This window comes from Saimiri boliviensis, chromosome 16, assembly GCF_048565385.1.
Source record: "Saimiri boliviensis isolate mSaiBol1 chromosome 16, mSaiBol1.pri, whole genome shotgun sequence".
NCBI lineage: Eukaryota > Metazoa > Chordata > Mammalia > Primates > Cebidae > Saimiri > Saimiri boliviensis.
The window spans coordinates 59,969,909-59,992,865 of NC_133464.1; the positions used below are offsets into that span (position 1 = coordinate 59,969,909).

The window sequence follows — 22,957 nt, forward strand, 5'->3', positions numbered from 1 at the left end:
GCAGTCCCACGGACCAGGTAGTGCGCGTCTCTGCACTGAACATGTGCACATCCATAGTGCAGTCACTAACAGGCATTACTGCTGGGTCCCTCGTGCGTCTATTTAGGATGTGACGGAAACCAGCCACCGTAGGGAGACCTGGGCTCTCTGTGGTGGCAAAGCCTGTTCACCTGGGCGCGCGGAAGGAAAGCTTGGAAGTCATTTCCATTAGCTCCCCTTCCCCCAAACTGATCCGCTTCTGTCAATCCGTCCCTAGAAATAATGTCGAGGCCGGGGTCGAGGGGGCGGTGTTTAAAAAATTCTGCATTGGAGAACCCCTGAGAGTACTGAGGGACGGACAGCCCCACTCACCTGTCAGCGCTGGGGCGGTGCGCGAAACCGCCTGAGAAAAGCCAGCTGGTGCGCAGACGCACGCCGTCCTACATCTGCTTGCCCGCCCCGCCCCGCCCCGCCCCGCGCCCTGCCACGCCCCCCCCACGCCACTAGCCCCACCCGTCTCCCCGGCCCCGCCCCGCCTCTCGCCCGGTCCGGTCCCTCCCCCGCCCCTTGATCTTCAGCGTTTTCCTAGCAGGCCAGCCTAGCCTTAGCCTGAATTGCGCCCTCCCGGCCTAGGGTGTCGCTGTACCGACTTCCGAGCTCCACACAGACAAGTCCACCGCTCCGGCAGCGGTAGGAGACGGAGCGAAGCGGCGGGGGGCGGTGTCGCCGCGGACTAGGGACGGCGGAGTCGGTGGTCCCTGCGCTATGGCCGCCTCGGTGTTTTGCTGCCTGCCGTGCTGCAGAGACGGCGGGACCGGCCACATCCCTCTGAAGGAGATGCCGGCTGTGCAGCTAGACACGCAGCACATGGGTAAGGGCCCTCCTTTCCCCAGACTTAACGTCTCAGGGGGTCCGGGCGCGGCAGGCAGGGAGACCTGCAGGGTCAGAAGGTCCTCATGCTGCCCCGCCGCGCCGGCCGCGCTGCCCCGACACCATTTCGTCTTGCAGCTCTCTCCAGACGCCGGCGGACTCCACCTGGGCCTGGTTCTGTGTTCAAGGCTACGCAGCCCTCTCTGTCATCGCGAGTGGGCGTGTGGACCTCCCATTTTCACGGGAATCTCCTAGGGCTTCCTCTAGATGTCACACGTGCCCAGGCGAGGGGGCGGAGAGTGCCCTCCTGGCGCGCCCCAATCAAAACCTACACATTTTCAGTATGCTTCTAGGTCCGGTCTGTTTCTCCTTCTGCCCTGTCGGTCTTGTCTCTTGAGCCCTGTCATTTATAGATAGAAGCCTATATTATCGGAAGTAATTTTTCTCTCACCTCCTAAAGTCAAAACAAGGCAGATTGTAGAAGTCTGAAGTCGCACCTCAGGTCAGAATTTGTCATTTCAACTAAAATCTCCCATTGCCCGACTCCTTAGTCATTGTTAGAGGTGCTGTCATTTCATCTGGCCTCTTTCCAACAGGTAGGCTGTTGCAAAATAAAATAGCACTTTTCTTCTTTACATCTTGCTTTTTCCTTTCAATTCCAAGTTCATATAATTTATGTAACATTCTTTCTTTCCCGTCCCGGCCCTTTCACCACCTTATTATTTCTGTTTAGACTGTTCCCATGTAGTTTCATGCTTCTGGAATGTGGTTCTAGAAGGAGAGATTTCCCAATATAATTATTTCAGTTAGAGTACTGTCTTTTTGTGGATTATTTTATTCTTACTATACTTCTGCACTTTTGATTTTTCACACATCTCTGATTGTTTAAAAGATAGCACATTGAAATAAAAAGGCAGTTCTTAATATTTATAATAAAGCCCTCTCCTGCCCAGATTCCTTATAATTCTGGAAATACTCTGCCCACTATATTTTTGTATAACACATACTAAATGTGATAATTATATAATTACCTTGTACATGTGTATTTACTTTTAATTCTTAGATCTCCCAAAGGTAGTACAGAACCTTAATACATAAACTTTAATTTATTTATTTATTTATTTATTCTGAGACAGAGTCTTGCTCTCTCACCCAGGCTAGAGTGCAGTGGCACAATCTCCGCTCTCTACAACCTCTGCCTTCTAGGTTCAAATGATTCTCCTACCTCAGCCTCCCAAGAAGCTGGGATTACAGGCACTTGCCACTGTGCCTGGCTAATTTTTGTATTTTTAGTAGAAATGGGGTTTCACCATGTTGGTCAGGCTGGTCTTGAACTCCTGACCTCGTGATCCATCAGTCTCAGCCTCCCAAAATGCTGGGATTGCAGGGACGAGCCACTGCACCCGGCCTAAATTATTTCATATTCATCATTTATAGATGATGGAGTTCAAATCCTAGTTTTCCTCAGAAAATATTTCCATTTCACTTACTCATTTACTGAAGTAATACTTATTAAGCAACTATCAGGTGGCAGGCATTGTTGAAAGTGCTGAGAATGTAGTGAAGGAAAACCACTACATAGTTCCTGGAACTCATGATCAACTGCAGGACTTCTTCCTAGCTGCTGTTAGACTCTTGAATTACTACAATCTGCTCTTTAGAGCATTCCTTTTCTCTGGCATCTGTTTTCTCTAGAAAAAGCTGGTCAGATACACTCATTCCACTATGTTTTATTTCTCTAAAGCTGTCCAGCAACTTTCAGCTACCAATTGGATGAAACAGAGTAATGTCATCTCCACATTTTCTAACTACAGTAGAACTTTTTTCTTAACCTGTCTTTCTGTAAACTTAAATTCTTCAATCACAGAGGAGCCTGATTTAAGAACTTGAATGAAATGAGAGAAAAGAGTTGTTGAATTAGAAGAAGAGCATGTTTCAAACATGAATTGATCTTGACTTGAAAATAGAAACACATAGATTTGGTTATGTGAAAGATTATTATATTAAATGATCTAAAGAATATGATTTTTTAACAAAATTGTCTGTATACTTCATATCCAAGTGATATCTCTCTCAGGGTTGTCACTTATTTGGTAATAATGTATTACTTAAAATGACTTTGGAATTCCTCTTTTGGAATTTTCTATGGCATAGTTTTTGTAAGTATCATCATTGATGCCGTATCTTTTGCTTTTAATTGTGAACTGACTTTTTAGAGACAAATGACTTCCACGGTAGCTACTTTGAAAGAGATACCACTTATTTGGAAATTTATGTTTTATGTTTCTTTTTTTTTTTTTTTTTTTATACAGATGGGGTGTCACTATGTTGGCCAGGCTGGTCTCCAACTCATGACCTCAGCTGATCCACCCATCTCAGCCTCCCAAAGTGCTGGGATTACAGGTGTGAGCCACTGCGCCCAGCCGAAATTTGTGTTTCTTAAAAGATCCCTGATGGCTATGTTTATTGGTCTTCTGCCTGTACTCAAATTTGCCTTGACTTTCTAAGCAGTACCAATCATTAATAAAATTACAGATTCAAATACAGAACATCTTTGTACTTAATAAAGAGAAATGGGATAAGCTTAAAATGATTCCCTAATGATTCATAAACACCCTGAATTTTTTTTTTTTTTTAGAGGGAGTCTTGCTCTGTTGCCCAGACTGGAGTGCAATGGCCCAATCTTGGCTCACTGTAACCTCCACCTCCCAGGTTCAAGCAATTTTCCTGTCTCAACCTCCCGAGTAACTGAGATTACAGGTGCATGCCACTGTACCTGGCTAATTTTTGTATTTTTAGTAGAGATGGGGTTTTACTATGTTAGCCAGACTGGACTTAAACTCCTGACCTCAAGTAACCTGCCTGCCTCGGCCTCCCAAAGTGCTGGGATTATAGGTGTGAGCCACCGTGCCCAGCCAAGAGAGTGTTTTTATCCCATTGTGCTCTGCAAAAGTCCTGAGACTCTAATTGTAGTAGATTAGGTTAGGTAGCAGTTCTTGACTCCGTTAATGTGGCCAAGAAATGTGGAGGGCACTGACTGCCTTAACCTAGGACCGATGTTTTATACCTGAAGCTAGAGATTGAGACAACTTTCTTGGAACTGTTTGGATCTCCAGAGGGAAGTCTGACAGGAAAGGGAGAACAGATGGTACATGTCCACTACAAAGTGTTTAGCACAGCATATTCATTCATTCTTTGTCAGTTATTTCATGAGCAACTGCTTGATGCCAAACACTGCATGGTCTTTGCCATCAAGGAGGATGCTCTCCAGTTGAAACTACTGAAGGTATATGGAGTAGCCAGATGCAAATGATTTGTAAAGGTACTTTCCCAGAATTTGGGGGTTAACTTTTTTTAATTAGGAAAAAAAGATGCTAATGAATTTTTATTAATCATACAATGGGATCTCAGTTTTGCCTTGTTTAAGGGAGAGCATCTCTTAAATCAGCCGGTTTAGAATTGTGTTAGAATCTGAAAATTTTGCATTTCTCTTATGTGTTTGTCCCAAATAATTTTGTTTAACTGTGAATTCAAACTTTTGTTACTGTGCCCTAGTTTTATTTAACCCTTTCTGTAAGAGTCCCATAGAGTTCTAATATTCAGATCTGCTTGGCTGATACAGTTATTGCCAGCAAAGTGGTATTATTGGCCACAAGTATTGGCAGTTATATGCACTGGTGCATGGGCTATTTCTTACATATTAGAATTATGTAATTCTGTATATTCTTACATATTAGAGTTATGTATATTCTCTGATATATGTGTCTTTCTTAATTAAATTGGTACTAGGATCATATCAGGAGACAATGTCTTTCTTTCTCACTCTTATCTATAGATGTTTAAGCTAAAATAAAACTTTTCCATGAGAATGAAGTGCATATTAAAACCTTATTCACATATTTGCAATGTGATTGGAGTAGCTATCTTAATAAACATTTTAAGATCCTAAAGTTAGCAGTTTTTCACTGTCAGGTATTTTAACATAGATGTGTGTTCTTTTTCATATTCCCTGTACTTTTCAGTTCTTACATGACTAATGCACAAGTATAGCTGCTTGTATTTAGTCTGTATTAAGCTGGCTTTTAGTAAATTGTTTTAATTCATTTGAATAGAATTGAAAACTACCAATTTACTAAAGTCTCTTGTGTTTATGTTTTTGTATAAATTAAGAAATTATGAAATCATCAAATTGGCTCCTTGGCTAAAATTTAAAGGAGTTAGTCTATTCCTACCTTAAAAGTGTTTTAAACATTCAATATAATTCAGAGTTATTATAGTTTACTTGAAACTGCTTAATTAAAACTTAGTAATCTCACCCAGGCTGGAGTGCGATGGTTCGATCGTGGTTCACTGCATCCTCTGCCTCCCAGGTGCAAGTGATCTTCCCATCTCCACCTCCCAAGTAGCTGGGACTACAGGCTCGTACCACCACACTGGCTAATTTTTCTCTTTTTTGTAGAGGTGGGGTTTTGCAATGTTGCCCAGTCTGGTCTCAAATTCCTGCACTCAAGCAGTTTGCCCACCTCAGTCTCTCAGAGTGCTGGGATTACAGGCATGAACCACTGTACCTGGCCCACTTAATTAAAACTTATAGATACAAATGAATATTACTTATAAATGTTATCTTAGAAAAAAGAGTGAATTAAGTATTTAAAATTATATTTCAGCCAGGCACAGTGGCTCAAGCCTGTAATCCCAGCACTTTGGGAGGCCGAGGCGGGTGGATCACGAGGTCAACAGATTGAGACCATCCTGGTCAACATGGTGAAACCCCATCTTTACTAAAAATACAAAAAATTAGCTGGGCATGGTGGTGCGTGCCTGTAATCCCAGCTACTCAGGAGGCTGAGGCAGGAGAATTGCCTGAACCCAGGAGGCGGAGGTTGCGGTGAGCCGAGATTGTGCCATTGCACTCCAGTCTGGGTAACAAAAGCAAAACCCCATCTCAAAAAAAAAAAAAAAGATTATATTTCAAAGTACTTACAGTGTCCCTATTTTGGGGGTGCTGGGTTATTCTGATTGTTGGATATGAAAATACAAAACTTGGCCGGGTGTGGTGTCTCATGCCTATAATCCCATCCCACTTTGGGAGGCTGAGGGGGTGGATCCAGAGGTCAGGAGTTCAAGACCAGCCTGATCAATATGGTGAAACCCCGTCTCTACTAAAAATACAAAAATTAACTGGGCGTGATGGTGTGTGCCTATAATCTCAGCTACTCTGGAGGCTGAGGCAGGAGAATCGCTTGAACCCGGGAGGTGGAGGTTGCAGTGAGCCGAGATGGCGCCACCATACTCCATCGTGGCAGCAGAACAAGACAATGTCTCAAAAACAGAACAAAAAACGGCCAGGCGCGGTGGCTCACGCCTGTAATCCCAGCACTTTGGGAGGCCGAGGTGGGCGGATCACGAGGTCAAGATTGAGACCATCCTGGCCAACATAGTGAAACCCCGTCTCCACTAAAATACAAAAATTAGCTGAGCGTGGTGGCACGTGCCTGTAGTCCTAGCTACTCAGGAGGCTGAGGCAAGAGAATTGCTTGAACCCAGGAGGTGGGGGTTGCAGTGAGCTGAGATTGGGCCACTGCACTCCAGCCTGGCGCCTGGCAACAGAACAAGACTCTGTCTCAAATAATAATAATAATAATAATAATAATAATAATAATACAAAAATTACCCAGACATGGTGGCGTGCGCCTGTAGTCCCAGCTACTTGGTAAGCTGAGGCAGGAGAATCACTTGAACCTTGGAGGCAGAGGTTGCAGTGAGCTGAGATGAGGCTACTGCACTCCAGCTTGGGCAAAAGAGTGAGACTCCTTCTTTAAAAAAAAATAAATAAAGAAAGAATAAAAAGAAAATACAAAACTTTACATAGTGTGCATTTTTTGTTTAGGAACAGATGTTGTCATTGTAAAGAATGGAAGAAGAATATGTGGAACAGGAGGTTGTTTAGCCAGCGCACCTTTACATCAAAACAAAAGCTATTTTGAATTCAAAATCCAGTCCACAGGTTGGTATAATAGTACTTTACTATTAAAAGTCCTAATTGTTCTAAATATTAAGAGTGATTTGTAACATATAAAAAAGATTCAGAAGGTAATATGAAAGCCTCAAACTCTTAGAAGATCTGGGTCTTCCACCTGTTATTGTGTAATTCCCAATAAATTAATTTAGTTAAATTAGGTTCAGTTTTCTCATCTGTAAAATGGATATTACAGGAGCTGCTCTTTCTGCCTCACAGGAACTCAATGTATGAAAGTGTTTTAAGACAAGACATGCTGGATAAATGTAAGGCACTAGCATTTTTAATGGGATCCAGATGTACCCTCTTGTTTGGCAGACCACCTGAGGTCAGGAGTTTGAGACCAGCCTGGCCACCATGGCGAAACCCTGTCTACTAAAAATACAAAAATTATCCAGGTGTGGTAGTGTAGTCCCAGTTACTTGGGAGGCTGAGGCAGGAGAATTGCTTGGACACAGGAAGTGCAGGCTGCAATGAGCTGAGATTGTGCTATTACACTCCAGCCTGGGCAACAGACCGAGACTCTGTCTCAAAAAAAAAAAAAAAAAAAAAAAAAGCAGCCAGGCACGGTGGCTCACATCTTTAATTGCAACACTTTGGGAGGCTGAGGCTGTGGATCATGAGGTCAGGAGTTTGAAACCAACCTGGCTAACATACTGAAACCCATCTCTACTAAAAATACAAAAAATTAGCTGGGCGTGGTGACTGGCACCTGTAATCCCAGCTACTTGGGAGGCTGAGGCAGGAGAAATTGTTTGAACCTGGGAGGCGGAGGTTGCAGTGAGCCAGGATCTCACCACTGCACTCCAGCGGGGGCAACAGTGCAAGATTCCACCTCAAAAAAAAAAAAAAAAAAGGCTTTATTGTAAAGAAACTTCTAGTGAAGTACTGTATAAGTAATATGGGCAGAGAATAGGAAAATAAGAGTGGAGTAAATGATGCTATTACTTGACTAGCCTTGAATGATATGAAATTTCCCTCAGGGGTTATTTTCTAAATTCATTTTATTTGTTTATTTATAGATGGGATCTTGCTCTGTCACCCAGGCTGGAGTCCAGTGGCATGATTATAGCTCACTGCAGCCTCGAGCTTCTAGGCTTAAGCAGTACTCCTCCCTCAAGCTCCCCAGTAGCTGAGACTATAGGTTCAAGCCACCATGCCTAGCTCTAAATTAGTTTTAAATAATGATTTTCAGTGGGGCATGGTGGCTTACACCTATAATCCTAGTATTTTGGGAGGCCGAAGCAGGAGGATTGCTCAAGACCAGGAGTTTGAGACCAGCCTGGGCAACATAGCATAACCCCATCTCTACAAAGAAAAAAAAATTACCTGGGTGTGGTAGTTCAAGATACTGGGTAAGAAAATGATTTTCCACCTTATTGTTAATTTCTCCTCTCCATGATATTGCTTATGGTATATATTGTTTGTCACTCATTGTAGATGTAAAAACTGAAGACAGTATATTCCCACTTTTCAGAGGGAGAGCATGAAACTGAACTCCAGACTATTTAAATGCAATGTGTAGCTTTAAAAAAAATCTTTTTGAGAGAATAATGATGATGATAATAGCTAGCATTTTCTGAATACTTACTATGTGCTTTACTTACTCATGTTTTGGAGTACTTAAACTGTTCCAAGTGCTTTACTTGGATTTTCTTGTTGTATCTTTTCATAATCTTGTGAGGTGAGTACTGTTAGAATCCTCATTTCACAGATAAGGGAACAAAAACAGGTAATTTGCCCAAGATGATATAGCAAAGTCAAGATTTAATCTTCATTTGCTCAATTCCAGGACCCACTCTCCTATCTCCTGGGCTGTACTACATCTGTGGAGAACATAGTATAGTTTGAAAACTACTTTTCTTTTCTTTTCTTTTCTTTTCTTTTCTTTTCTTTTCTTTTCTTTTCTTTTCTTTTATTTACTGAGACAGGGTCTGGTTCTGTCACTCAGGCTGGAGTGCAGTGGAATGATCATGGGTCGCTGCAGACTTGACCTCCCGGGCTCAAACATTTGTCCCACCTCAGCCTCCTGAGTAGCTGGGATTACAGGCACGTGCCCCCATGCCCAGCTAATTTTTGTATTTTTGTGGAGACAGGGTTTAGGCATGTTGCCCAGGCTGGTGCAAAGTAGTTTTAAAAGATTTTTTTAAAAAGAGTAATAGAAAACAATTTAGTGGTAATACAGCACTTCCTTTAAAAAGTATATACTCCCTTTTAAAATAACCCTGTTTATGGTTGTAGTCTTCAGATTTTGAGGGCATTTAAACTATTATATTTTTAGGAATCTGGGGTATTGGTGTTGCAACTCAGAAGGTTAACTTGAATCAGATTCCTCTCGGCCGAGATGTGCATAGTCTGGTGATGAGAAATGATGGAGCCCTGTACCACAACAACGAAGAGAAAAACAGGCTACCAGCAAACAGTCTTCCACAGGAGGGAGATGTGGTGGTGAGTTCCCTTGTGGAGTTGCTTTCCACTGTAAATGGCTAAACTTGAACTGCTTTTAGTATCTACAGCTTTGCCTGGGAGTTTGTGGTTTGAATTCCAAAGCAATGGGATTGGATCTAATGAGATAGTGCATTTTTCCCGAAAGGACTTGTGGATGCTGCTGCCCTACTCAACTGCCATCTCCTTTTTAGAGCTGCCACTGGCCAGGAAAATCAGTGTGAACCCTTATTTCAACTCTGGAGAATTAATGACAGGCTGGCTGCTGACCATACATTCCTGTTTCTCTCACATTAGATAAGCCTTGGCCCACAATTCTTTGCTGAAGCTCATATTAGAAAATACTAGGTGTATTTGAGGAGTTGCTAGGAAAAATGTTCACCTTCCTTCCTTCTTTCCTTCCCTTTCCTTCCCTTCCTTCCCTTCCTCCTTCTCTTCCTTCCTCTTTCTTTTTTTCTTTTCCGAGATAGAGTATCACTCTGTCACGTAGGCTGTGGTGCAGTGGCATGATCTTGGCTCACTGCAACCTCCACCTCCTGGGTTCAAGCTATTCTCCTGCCTCAGCCTCCCGAGTTGCTAGGATTACAGACACAAACCACCATACTCAGCTGATTTTTTTGTACTTTTAGTAGAGACAGGGTTTGACCATGTTGGCCAGGCTAGTCTCAAACTCCTGACCTCAAGTGATCCACCTGCCTTGGCCTCCCAAAGTGAGCCACTGCACACAGCCATACATTTATTTCTTCATTTGTTACGAAATTCTGTTAGAGAATTACAGCATTTTATCAGAAATGTTCATCTTCATTAAACTTAACCTAATTACTCTTTAGAGAATAGTACTCAAAAAAGGTTGATAGTAGAAAAGTTTTTCTTAGACAGCAGAGGATAGTGAAAGTTACACGTTATTAAAACTTTTCTGTTTTTACTCCTAACTGGCTCTGTTTAACTCTTTACCAAAGCTAGCTTGTTGAAAATGTAATCCAAAGATTTCTTTTTTTTTTTTTTTTTACTAGAGACCGGATTTCACCATGTTGGCCAGACTGGTCTTGAACTCCTGACCTCAGGTGATCCACCCACCTCGGCCTCCCAAAGTGCTAGGATTACAGGCGTGAGCCACCGCACCCGGCCCCAAAGATTTCTTTCTGTCTTTTCCAGATACTTCCTCCCACACTCTATTATCCAAAACTCCTCCCTATCTACTGAGGTCAGCCTATTATTGAGTAAGAACCGAGTCCTAGAGTCTCCTTGGGCCGAGGTACCCTTGTACACCGAAACTTGGCTTCCCAATTCTGATATGAAGTTGAGAAGAATCCATGAATAATGAAATAAAGTTTCTAAAAAGGTGATACAGACAAGAGAAATCCAAGTTAATTAATTTAGAAAAGGTACAGTATTTTAGGAAGAATGAAGAAAGGTGTGGAAATTGAGATTTTTGGTTATGACCTGATCTTTCTTCTCTTTTCTGCAATTTCAAAAATATGAACAACAGTAAGTTCTTAATTGTTGGAAGTTTTTTTTCCTGAATTGACTAAAGAAAAAAAGGGGATGAAAGGCGTAAGCCATTAAAAAAAATCTGCTTTTCCTCATTCTTTTTGAATAGTTGGTTCTGTATTTGTAGATCATTGCCAGATGCCCCATAATATGGAACATCGTTATTCAAATGGTGATTTCTTGAAAGAGAATCTTGAAGTCAAGTTGATGCTGTCAACCTGTTTATCTTAAAAGATGAAATTCAAATATAAGAAAGGATAATCAGTAACAAATGTTTTTCTTTGTTGTTAAACTGAAACTTCTACCTGCCTTCCTGTCTCATTTCATTTGTAGCGATGTCTAATAGCACAATCTGACAGACTGAAGAATGCCACTTTTTGTCTATCAGTGTTGTTGAATAAGACTTTGAGTTTTCACCCTCATTCTCATTTTTATGAGAACTAAAACTATGAAATACATGCAGTGCCAAGAAAAGAAAAACATTACCCTGTCATTTTACCTTTATCTTCCTAGTTCAAGTACTGGAGAACAGATGTTGTCAAATTGTTAACAGTGGCATGGAATAAAGAAAATGGATTATAAGAGAGGAAAAACATTCTTATGTGTTTAGAATTTAAGTCATGTACCATTCTCTGAGGAGAAATCAAGAAAAATAAGCTCTTAACATCTAACCAAATGATTATATGATTTTACTTATATGATAATCACCCAGTGCAGCTCAGCCTGCTACAGAACTAGGAAGACATACATGAAACAGTTTATGCTGACTTTCTTTTTAGACATATAGTTCTGAAAAGTACAAATTTTATTCTAAAATGCATGTATATGTATCAGTTTAATTTTAGAGAAGTCTTATAAACATTCTATGTAATAATAACGATAATGAACACTTCTAAGCATTTATTATGGACACAGTTCTAAGTATCTGGCAAGGATTAAATTGTTTAATGCTTATAATGGCCCTTTGAAATAGGTATTATTATTTTTGTTGGTTTTTTTAAGATGTTTCGCTCATGTTGCCCAGGCTGGAGTGCAATGGCGTAATCTTGGCTCACTGCAACCTCCACCTCCCGGGTTCAAGTGATTCTCCTGTCTCAGCCTCCCAAGTAGCTACGATTACAAGAACCCGCCACCACTCCTGGCTAATTTTTGTGTGTTTTTAGTAGCTACGGGGTATCACCATTTTCGCCAGGCTGGTCTGGAACTCCTGACCTCCGGTGATCCACCCACCTTGGCATCCCAAAGTGCTGGGATTATGACGTGAGCCACCGCACCTGGCTGGTAGTAGTAGTATTATCACCATTTTACAGATTAAGAGAAGTTAAGTAATTTCTTATGTGAGTTAATTACAAGACTATATAGCTCAGCTAGGCACTATGGCTTATGCCTACAATCCTAGCACTTTGAGAGGCCAAGGCAGAAGGATCCCTTGAGCTCAGGAGTTTGAGACCAGCCTGGGAAACACAGTGAGACCCATCTCTATAAACAAACAAACAAATAAATAAAATTTAAAAAGAAAATTAGTCGAGCACAGTGGCATGCTCTTGTAGTCCCAGCTACTTGTGAGGCTAAGGTGGGAGAACCACTTCAGCCCAGGAAATAAAGGCAGCAGTGAGCCATGATCCAGCCTGGGCCACAGAGCAAGAACTTGTCTCAAAAAACAAAACAAAACAAAACAACCGAAAACCAAAACAAGATCATAGCTGAACCGTCTCATTTCAAAATCTTTTCACTAATCTGCACACAATTATTAATAGACTTAGAACAGTTAGGATATTTTGCTATTATTTTGGCAGAGTCAAACCCAGTTTCTTCATCATAGGATAGATTAGGTTAGAAAAGCCTTGAACTGGCTAGTCATGGTGGCACATGCCTGTAATCCCAGCACTTTGGAAGGCTGAGGTGGGTAGATCACAGTGAGCCAAGATCTTGCCACTGCACTCCAGCCTGGGCAACAGAGTGAGACCTAGTCTCAAAAATAAAAAGGAAAGAAAATACTTGAACTCACCTCTGTGGGATTTCTCACATCCTTCCTCACCTCTTTGGTGCTGGGATTTTGTTACTGCAGGCTTAAATTTAAAACTTGCTTAAGGCCAGGCACGGTGGCTCATGCCTGTAATCCCAGCACTTTGAGAGGCCGAGGTGGGCGGATTATTTGAGGTTAGGAGTTCAAGACCAGCCTGGCCAACATGGTGAAACCCCATGTCTACTAAAAATATAAAAATTAGCCAGGCATGGTGGTGGGTACCTGTAATCCAGCTACTTGGGAGGCTGTGGCAGGCAGGAGAATCTCTTGAACCTGGGAGGTGGAGGTTGCAGTGAGCTCAGATGGTGCCATTGCACTCCAGCCTGGTCGACAGAACAAGACTCTGTCAAGGAAGGAGGGAAGGAGAGAAGGAAGGAAGCAAGGAAGCAAGGAAAAAAGGAAGGAAAAAAGGAAAAAACAGAAAACTTCCTTGTTTGCAATTGGCCACTGGGGGATGAAGGTGCCTGGATTACAACTTCAGATAAGTTTTTGTTTTTTTAAATGAAAACAGACTTTTTCGGCCGGGCACGGTGGCTCAAGCCTGTAATCCCAGCACTTTGGGAGGCCGAGGCGGGTGGATCACGAGGTCGAGAGATCGAGACCATCCCGGTCAACATGGTGAAACCCCGTCTCTACTAAAAGTGCAAAAAATTAGCTGGGCATGGTGGCGCGTGCCTGTAATCCCAGCTACTCAGGAGGCTGAGGCAGGAGAATTGCCTGAGCCCAGGAGGCGGAGGTTGCGGTGAGCCGAGATCGCGCCATTGCACTCCAGCCTGGGTAACAAGGGCGAAACTCCGTCTCAAAAAAAAAAAAAGAAAACAGACTTTTTCATTAGAAAAGTGAATCTCAGCCATCAGTTAGCTTTATTTTAGTTTGTCTAAAGATACAAACTAAAGTGAAACAAAGGCAATCTATGTACTATTTATCTTTCTCAATATTCCTTAATTATGAATAATTGTTTAAGCTAACCCTGGCTTTGCTAAGAACTGAGAATCTTTGATGGCCCTTACCACATTAGCTTCTCTGGGCCTTTGCTGTCTTGCCTGTAAAGAGAGAGAATTAAGACTAAGATGATCTATAAAATCTTTTTTACCTCTAAAAAGCTTTTAACTTGATAGAATTTATCCACAGTCAGAAATCCTGAAATCCTTGAAGTGGTTTGCTTCTTGGTCTGTAATGACTTCTCTATTGAAAGATCTCTGCTGTTTTTCAAGGAAAAGATCTCTTTTTGTTATCAGTTAGTAGCTATTATATAAAGTTTTAAAGAAAGAAGGTGATTAAGAGCAAGTGTTTAAAGAGAGGCATGGTGATTCAGAGAGGGGTATTATGATTAACAGCAAGTATTCTGAAACCGTACTGCATGGGTTTAAGTCACAGCTTTTCCACTTCCTAGCTGTGCAATCTTAGGTAAATTATTTAATCTTTCTGTGCTTTAGCTACCTCATCTGTAAAATGGAGATAATAATACTGTCTTGTTGGGAGGATTAAATGAGTAAATATGAACTGCCTAGAATAGTAGCACTATTGATGTGTAATATGGGCTAAGTGTTTTCTAGCATTTTAACATTAATTATTAATAGTACTAATTGTGATTTTTTTAACCATCAATAGTGTGTAATTTTATTACATTGTTTTTTAAATCACTTGAGTTGTTTTTGTTCTATTTTTTAACTTGAAACTAATTACTAATTTTACTCAGTGTAAACACCAGCTTTTCCTTAATAATATACCTGACAAATTTGAAACCAGGGTAAAGAGATGTAGATATGTGTTTGTTCTTCCTAGAAATAAATTGTATAGAGACATTTCTTCATAATTTGAAGACACTGACAGGTAGTAAGTCCTGACAGTGAGAAAAACCTCATTGTTTTTCCTTCTTAAGATCAAATTCTGCTGGGCATGGTGGTTCATGCCTGTAATTCGAGCGCTTTGGAAGGCTGAGGCGGGTGGATCACCTGAGGTCAGGCGTTCAAAACCAGCCTAACCAACATGGTGAACCCCATCTCTAAAAAAACGATCAAATTCTTTAGAGAGAGAACAGCATTTTCTCCAGGAGTGTAAAAGGTTTCTCTATTCATGGTATATAGTTCTTATCTTGCATTCAGAATATAAAATCTAGATTATACAAATGTAATTCTAGGATTTAAACTGTTGACTTTGTTTTATCTCTAATGTGGACTATTGGGATGTTACATGACGTTATCCCCCCTCATAATTACTACTAATTTTTTTTAGCTCAGTTCAAGTAGAATTCTACCAAATTGTCAACCCTTAATGAAAATTGTTGTCACCCTGTGCTTAGTTTTTTGTCTCCACACTTCCCAGTCAATGGTTTCTGACTGCTCAGCTTTTATGGAACATTTCTATTTTTTCCTTCCTAGGGTATTACATATGACCATGTGGAATTAAATGTATATTTGAATGGAAAAAACATGCATTGTCCAGCATCAGGTATACGAGGGACAGTGTATCCAGTTGTTTATGGTAAGCTAAAATATTTCTCATGTATTATTAGATATGTATTAACTTTTGTTTGGCATGTGTATCAGTCCATTCTCATGCTGCTATAAAGACATACCCAAGACTGCGTAATTTATAAAGGAAAGAGGCTTAATTGACTCACAGTTCTACAGAGCTGGGAAGGACTCAGGAAACTTAAAATCATGATGGAAGGGGAAACAAAACACATCCTTCTTCACATAGCAAGAAGAAGGAGAAGATTGATCAAGGTGGGGGAAAGCCCCTTATAAAACCATCAGATCTTGTGAGAACTCACTCACAAGAACAGCATGAGCGTAACCGCCCCATGATTCAGTTATCTCCCACTGGATCCCTCCACAGCACATGGGGATTATGGGAATTGTAATTCAAGATGAGATTTGGGTGGGGACACAGCCAAATCATATCAGCATGTATGTTAATTTTATAACTATCATCTAGGAATCCGGATACATTGTTAATAAGGACCTTTTTATATGGAATGTAGTCAGTAGGATAATATAGTCCCACTTTGCAGGATTAAGAATAGTTTCTGTTCCCCATGTATTTAAAAAAGTTGCTAAATACAATGATTATACTTAAATATGCCATAACTGTACTCCCTTTTTCTTTTTCTTTCTTTTTTTTTTTTTTTTTTTTTGAGACAGAGTTTTGCTCTTGTTGCCCAGGCTGGAGTGCAATGGTGCGATCTCATGTCATTGCAACCCCTGCCTCCCAGATTCAAGTGATTCTCATGCCTCAGCCTCCCAAGTAGCTGGGATTACAGGCATGTGCCACCACGCCTGGCTAATTTTTTGTATTTTTAGTAGAGATAGGGTTTCTCCATATTGGTCAGACTGGTCTCAAACTCCCGACCTCAGGTGGTCCACCCGGCTCAGGCCTCCCAAAGTGCTGGGATTACAGGCGTGAGCCACCGTGCCTGGCTCCTTTTTCAACATGTAGTTTTATATTTTAGAAAGTTTCAGAAGGCTTTACTGAATTTAGAAAACCTTTTCTGCAAGTTATTGGGAATGATTACATGACCAGGAAACATAACTATAAATAATATTTTGGAATTAGGGATGGGAATTTTATGTAGACAGAGCATTAATAACCTTTAGAAAATTCTCTAAATGTTAAAGCTCTTCTGAGGGAAATAGTGACTTAGAATAGTTTCATGTTTTGCCTTGGTAGTCACATATGTATAAGTGCTGTTATTTCTGTACATGTGTGTTCCACCAAGACTTGGGCTACTTAAGAGATGACTTTATTACCACTTTATTACTTAAATCTTGGGGGTTGTTTTTGTTTTTTGGGAAAGTCTTGCTCTGTCCCCCAGACTAGAGTGCAGTGGCCCAATTATAGCTCACTGCAGCCTCAAACTCCTGGGTTCAAAGCAATCCTTCCACCTCAGCCACCCTGGTAGCTGGGACTACAAGTGTGCACCACTATTGGGAAAACAGGCATGAACCACTGCATCCAGCCTACCTTAATTTTTATTACTGAAAATGCTAAGGGCTGGGCGCAGTGGCTTATGCCTGTAAACCCAGCACTTTGGAAGGCTGAGGCGGGTAGATCACAAGGTCAGGAGTTTGACACCAGCCTGGCCAATAGGGTGAAACCCTGTCTCTACTAAAAATACAAAAATTAGCCAGGCATGGTGGCATGCTCCTGTAATCCCAGCTACTTGGGAGGCTGAGGCAGGAGAATCGCTTGAACCTGGGAGGCAGAGGTTGCAGTGAGCCAAGATTGCGCCACTGACTCCAGTCTGGGTGACAGCACAAGACTTCATCTCAAAAAAAAATAAAAAAAGAAAATTCCAAACATGTAAAGAAGTAAAAAGAATAGTATAATAAATCCTCATATACCCATCAGCCAGCTTCAAACAATTATCAACTTGTAGCCAATCAGGTTCCATCCATACTCCCCTAACCCCCAACGCTGCTACTGTTCTTCACCTCCCCTCCTTGGGTTATTTTGAGGCAAATGCCAGATAGTATATAGTTTTATTCATAAATGTTAAATAGGTCTCCTTTCTTTTTTTTTTTTTTTTTAGAAAAGCATAACCACAATGTCTTTATCACTTTATTCTCCTTTATTTTTTATATTATCAACTTTTTTTTTTTTCGAGATAGAGTTTCACTCTTGTTGCTCAGGCTGGAGTGCAATGGCAATATCTCGGCTCACCGCAACCTCCGCCTCCCGAGTAGCTGAGATTACAGGCATGTGCCACCACACCTAGCTAATTTTGTATTTTTAGTAGAGACAGGGTTGGTCAGGCTGGTCTCGAACTCCCAACCTCATGTGATCCACCCTCCTTGGCCTCCCAAAATGCTGGAATTGCAGGCATTAGCCACCGCACCTAGCCAACTTTTGGGGTTTTTTTTTTTGAGACAAAGTCTCATTCTGTCACCCAGGCTGGAGTGTAGTTATGTGATCTCAGCTCACTGCAACCTCTGCCTCCTGGGTTCAAGCGATTGTCCTGCCTCAGCCTCCAGAGTAACTGAGATTACAGGTGTGTATCACCCCGCCCAGCTAACTTTTGTATTTTTACTAGACGTGGGGTTTCACCCTGTTGGCCAGGCTGGTCTTGAACCCCTGAGCTCAAGTGATCCGCCCACCTTGGCCTCCGAAAGTACTGGGATTACAGGCATGAGCCACCATGCCCAGCCTATTTTATATTATCAGCTTTAAATCAACAGGTATATGATTTTTCTGCCTGCAGTTTTAGTGAGTCTAAAAATATTTTTTCATTTAAGTTCTTACATTTGGGTTATAATAAGAACTAATTAGGACCAGCTCGGTGGCTCACGCCTATAATCCCACCACTTTCGGAGGCTGAAGCCGCTGGATCACTTGAGGTCAGGAGTTTGAGACCAGCTTGGCCAACATGGTGAAATACAAAAAAAATTAGCCAGGTGTGGTAGTGCCTGCCTGTGATCCCAGTTACATGGGAGGCCGAGACAGGAGAATCGCTTGAATCCAGGAGGTAGAGGTTGCAGTGAGCCGAGATTGTGCCATTGCACTCTGGCCTGGGCAACAGAGCAAAACTTCGTTTCCCCGCCACAAAAAAAGAACAAATTAAGCCAGGAGCAGTGGCTCATGCCTATTATCCTCGTACTTTGGGAGGTCAAGGCAGATGGGTCACTTGAGGTCAGGAGTTCAAGACCAGCTGGCCAATATGGGGAAACCCTGTCTCTACTGAAAATACAAATATTAGCTGGGTGTGGTGGCATACACCTGTAATCGAAGCTACCTCGGGGGCTGAGGCAGGAGTTGCAGTGAGCCCAGGTCACACCACTCCACTCCAGCCTGGGTGACAGAGCAAGACTCCATCTCAGAAAAAAAAAGAACGAAATAAATGCTTTGTAGTTTACTATAAAAGCAGCACTGGTGCAATGACTCATGCCTGTAATCCCAGCACTTTGGGAAGTTGAAGTAAGAGGGTCGCTCGAACCCAGGAGTTCAAGACCAGCCTTGAGCAACATAGTGAAAACCTGTCTCTACCTAAAATTTAAAAATTAGCCAGGCATAGTTGTGCATGCCTGTAGTTCCAGCTACTTGGGAGGCTGAGCTGAGAGGATCTGTTGAGCCTGGGAGATCAAGTTTCCTGTGAGCAATGATTGTGCCACTGCACTCCAGCCTGGGTACTAGAGTAAGGCCCTATTTCAAAAGAAAAATAAAATTAAAGTTAAGAAATAGAAATAGCTTATCAATGATGACAAACTGGGATGTCAGAAGTGTGCTTGTGATTACTTTTTAGTTTAAGGTTTTCATTAGCCTTCTTTTCTCCTAAAATTACTTTTCAGTCATTTTTACCTTCTGTGTCCTTGCATGTAAACAAGTTTTTAAAACTCAATTTAGTGTTGCATATTGGGTAACCCTAAAAGCAATTCCTTTATTTACTTGAGTAAATGGAAATTTAGTTTGATATTTGAAATAGGTGAGGCTGAGAAATAAAATAAATATCAGTAGAATGACAGTTAAACAAGTTAAACTGTAGCAAATAAGCTTAATGCTCTGAACTGTTTCTTTTATTCAGCATTATTTGTAATATACTAAAGTTATAGATACTGAATTGTATTTCATAAATTGAACTCATAAATCACTCCAATTAAGCCAAGTATTTTAATAGCCTGATCCTATCAAAGATAAAAATAAAACTTAAATCACCTTACCTTTTTGTCTTCTATCCGTAATCCTCAATCAATCCAATCATTTGCTTTGTCTATTCTTTTTTTTTTTTTCGAGACAGAGTCTCGCTGTGTCACCCAGGCTGGAGTGCAGTGGTGCAATCTTGGCTCACTACAACCTCCACCTACCGGGTTCAAGTGATTCTCCTGTCTCAGCCTTCCGAGTAGCTAGGACTATAGACACACACCACCATGCCCAGCTAATTTTTTTTTTTTTTTTTTTTTTTGTATTTTTAGTAGAGACAGGGTTTCACCATGCTGGCCAGGCTGGTCTCGAACTCCTGACCTTGTGATCTGCCTACCTAGGCCTCCCAAAGTGCTGGGCTTACAGGTTTACAGTCATAAGCCACTGCACCTGGCCGCTTTGTCTATTCTTACACTGAACCTATATGGAGAGAAAAACTGCATAACATTGAAGGTGTGTGGTTACAAAGTTAAGACTTCCAGCCTAATCTGAGCTCTCAATAATTTTTCATTTCAATGCATCTCTGGGCATTCTGTGCTTCTTGCATTCTCTATTCATTCTCTGAAAATGCCCTTGCCTTCTACTTCACAAAAACACGGACTATTACAAGTGAACTCCAGCTTCCCTCTCTTGAAGTCCAATCCTGCCTTCTTTCCATCTCATCTCAGAAGTGGTGCTCTGCATGTTGCAAACACTCTGTCTGTAGTCTGGGTTTCAAACTCCCCAACTCTGGAACGTCACTTTGTCAGTTATTTCATCAATATCTCATGTCATAGGCCTCCCTCTTCAGTGCTCATAAACATTCTGAGTCTTTCCCATCCCAAACACCCTTCTTTGGGCATGCATTTCTCACTAGTCCCTGGATGGTCACATTTCTTCTAGAATAACCTACATCTACCATCTTTATTGTTTTTCTTTATTTTAACATTTAGATTGAGAGGTACATGTGAAGGTTTGTTACATAGGTAAACTGTTGTTACGGGGTTGGGTGTTGTATAGATTCTTTCACTAGCTCAGGAGTAGAGCATTTGACACCTTTGTTGTTATTGTTCATTTGTTCTGCAACCCAACCTGGCTGCCATAACCCACTCATTGAAACCACCCTTGTTAAAATCACTGGTGACTTCATGAGTGTGAAATCCAGTATTTACATTTTTTTCTGCATTCACATTGAAATATAAAGTATATAGTAATGTGCATTAAACTTACATGTGCAATTTAACAAATGGCTACCAAGTGAACACTCACACCACTTAGATAAAGAAATACATTTTCTTGGCCCAGATGCAGCCCACACCACAGCTACATTCCTCACCCAGGGAGAGTCAATCACTTTTGGATGACAGTGTTAATTATTTACTTGCTTTGCTTTACAGTCATGGTTTGGTTTGTCATCACCAGGGTCAAGGTAATGAACATAATCCTCACCCCAAAGGTTTCCTTCTGTCTCTTGTATCCTACTCACCTCTCCCTACCCCAGCCCCAACCATACAATCACTGATCTGCTTTCCATCACTACAGATTAGCTTGCATTTTCTAGACTATTTTATTAACAAAATCATATGGTCTATACTTTTCTTTTGGTCTGGGTTCTTTCACTCAGCACAATTATTTGAAGATTAATTCATGCTGTAGCATGTATCAATAATTCATCAGTTTTTATTGCTGAGAAGTATAGCATTGTGTGGATATATCACAATTTCTGTATCCTTCACCGGTTGATGGACATTAGGGTTGTTTCCAGTGTGGGGCTATTACAAATAAAGCTGTTGTGAACATTTGAAAATATGTCTTTGGATATACGTATTCATTTCTCTTGAGTAAATGCGGGTAAAAACATTTAGAAGCTGAGAAAGGCCTGCAGTCTAGTTCACAGTAGTGCACCAATGTCAGTTTCCTGGTTTGGACGTTGATCTGTCGTCATGTAAGATGTTACCACTGAGGCAAACTGGACAAAGGGTGCACTGGACTCTAACATTTTTGCAGCTTCCTGTGCATCTGTACTTTTTGAAAATTAAACATTTTTTTTAAAAAGTAATACATCTAAATTGTATAAAATTGAGAAAATGCAGATAAGCAAATAAAAAAAATTACATTCACATTCTCTTGAGAGAATTACTAATAATATTTTGATATATATCCTTTCAATGTGTTTGACAGATAGATTTTTGTTTTTGCTATGGCTGTTTTTACCCATAGGATTATGTTTTGTAACAGGGACAGCAGATATATTTAGTCTTCTTACCTATTAATATTTTGGTATATTATGGAGACAGTTTATTTTATATTGTGTATTCATTCAAATTAAAGTATTTGCTTCTAATTTATTTTCTTTATTTTCCTATCATTTAGTTGATGACAGTGCAATTTTGGATTGCCAGTTCAGTGAATTTTATCATACGCCTCCTCCTGGTTTTGAAAAAATATTATTTGAACAGCAGATCTTCTGAATGTATTTGTTTTTGAAACTTGTATTTCTGCACTGTTCAAAAATGTTTATCATTTAATAAAGCTTTACCTGGCCTATAGATGAAAATATATTCTTTAAAATATGCTTGTTAATGCTGTCTAAGGAACCAGTATATTCATTATACCACCCTGAAGTTGTGATTTAAAATACTTTGTTTTGTGAAATGAAAATAAGCATTTGGGCAATTTATTTAATTCTTATTTAAATAAATAGAACTGGATTTAATGAACAGTATTACATGGCTATATAGATATATACATTTAAAGAAGACTCTTTCTTACATAATATATTTGTTTTGATAGAGATTTAGAGTTTGGTGGGTGTTTTTGTCACTCTGAAATTTAGACCTCATTAAGTATTTTAGGTCTGCAGTTGGATAATTTTGCCTCTCTGTCCTTTTTTATATACAATGTAACAAAGTGAAAGAAATTTATATTATTGGGAACTTCATTTTTGGCGATCTATTTACTGTATCATGTACCACTTTTCTTAAAACATAAATTGCTTATTTTGTTGTGTAATGTCATTGCTTTCGGTTTTCTCTGTGAAAGGAGATAAACGTTTCAGTAATTGTCAGAGCATTTATTGCCTCATGCTATGTTACCTCAATTTCAGAGTAAGTAGTGGTTGATTAGTAATGTAATATACACTGGCAGACATTTAGAGTAGTATATATAATGCTTTACATTTAAATGAGATTATTCTTTTAAGGACTTTTATTTGTATGTTTTCTGGAATAAATAATTGTAATTAAGGAATGTACAATACTATATTAAACACATTCTTCCTATTTTGTTAGTTACACACTAAATTCACATCACCTGTGATTATTTCAGTTCAGAGGTAAGTAAATCCTCTTCACGACCCTGAGTCTTTGCCCGGTTCCTAAGAATCACTGTCCTTTAGTTAACCCCCTGTGACCTGAACTAATCACTCAATACATCTTCAGATACACTGTCTGTTTTCAAATGAGCATGGCAAGGATGCATACATTTCCCTCATTTTATCAACAAGAAACAGT

At 40.5% G+C, this 22,957-nt stretch overlaps 1 protein-coding gene across 2 annotated transcripts; it reads left to right on the plus strand.

Moving 5' to 3' along the window:
* Nucleotides 1-568: 568 nt before the first annotated feature.
* On the plus strand, nt 569-22,747 carry SPRYD7 (SPRY domain containing 7). Of its 2 annotated transcripts, XM_003942238.4 has the most exons (5): nt 573-850; nt 6,740-6,856; nt 9,150-9,316; nt 15,212-15,314; nt 21,819-22,747. In XM_003942238.4, exons 1-5 carry the CDS (start codon nt 745-747, stop codon nt 21,914-21,916), a joined length of 591 nt encoding a protein of 196 aa, XP_003942287.1. In that variant the 5' UTR covers nt 573-744; the 3' UTR covers nt 21,917-22,747. The 2 variants fall into 2 exon arrangements, with proteins under 2 accessions (XP_074243775.1, XP_003942287.1); XM_074387674.1 differs by lacking the exon at nt 6,740-6,856 and having other exon boundaries at nt 569-850.
* Nucleotides 22,748-22,957: the final 210 nt, after the last annotated feature.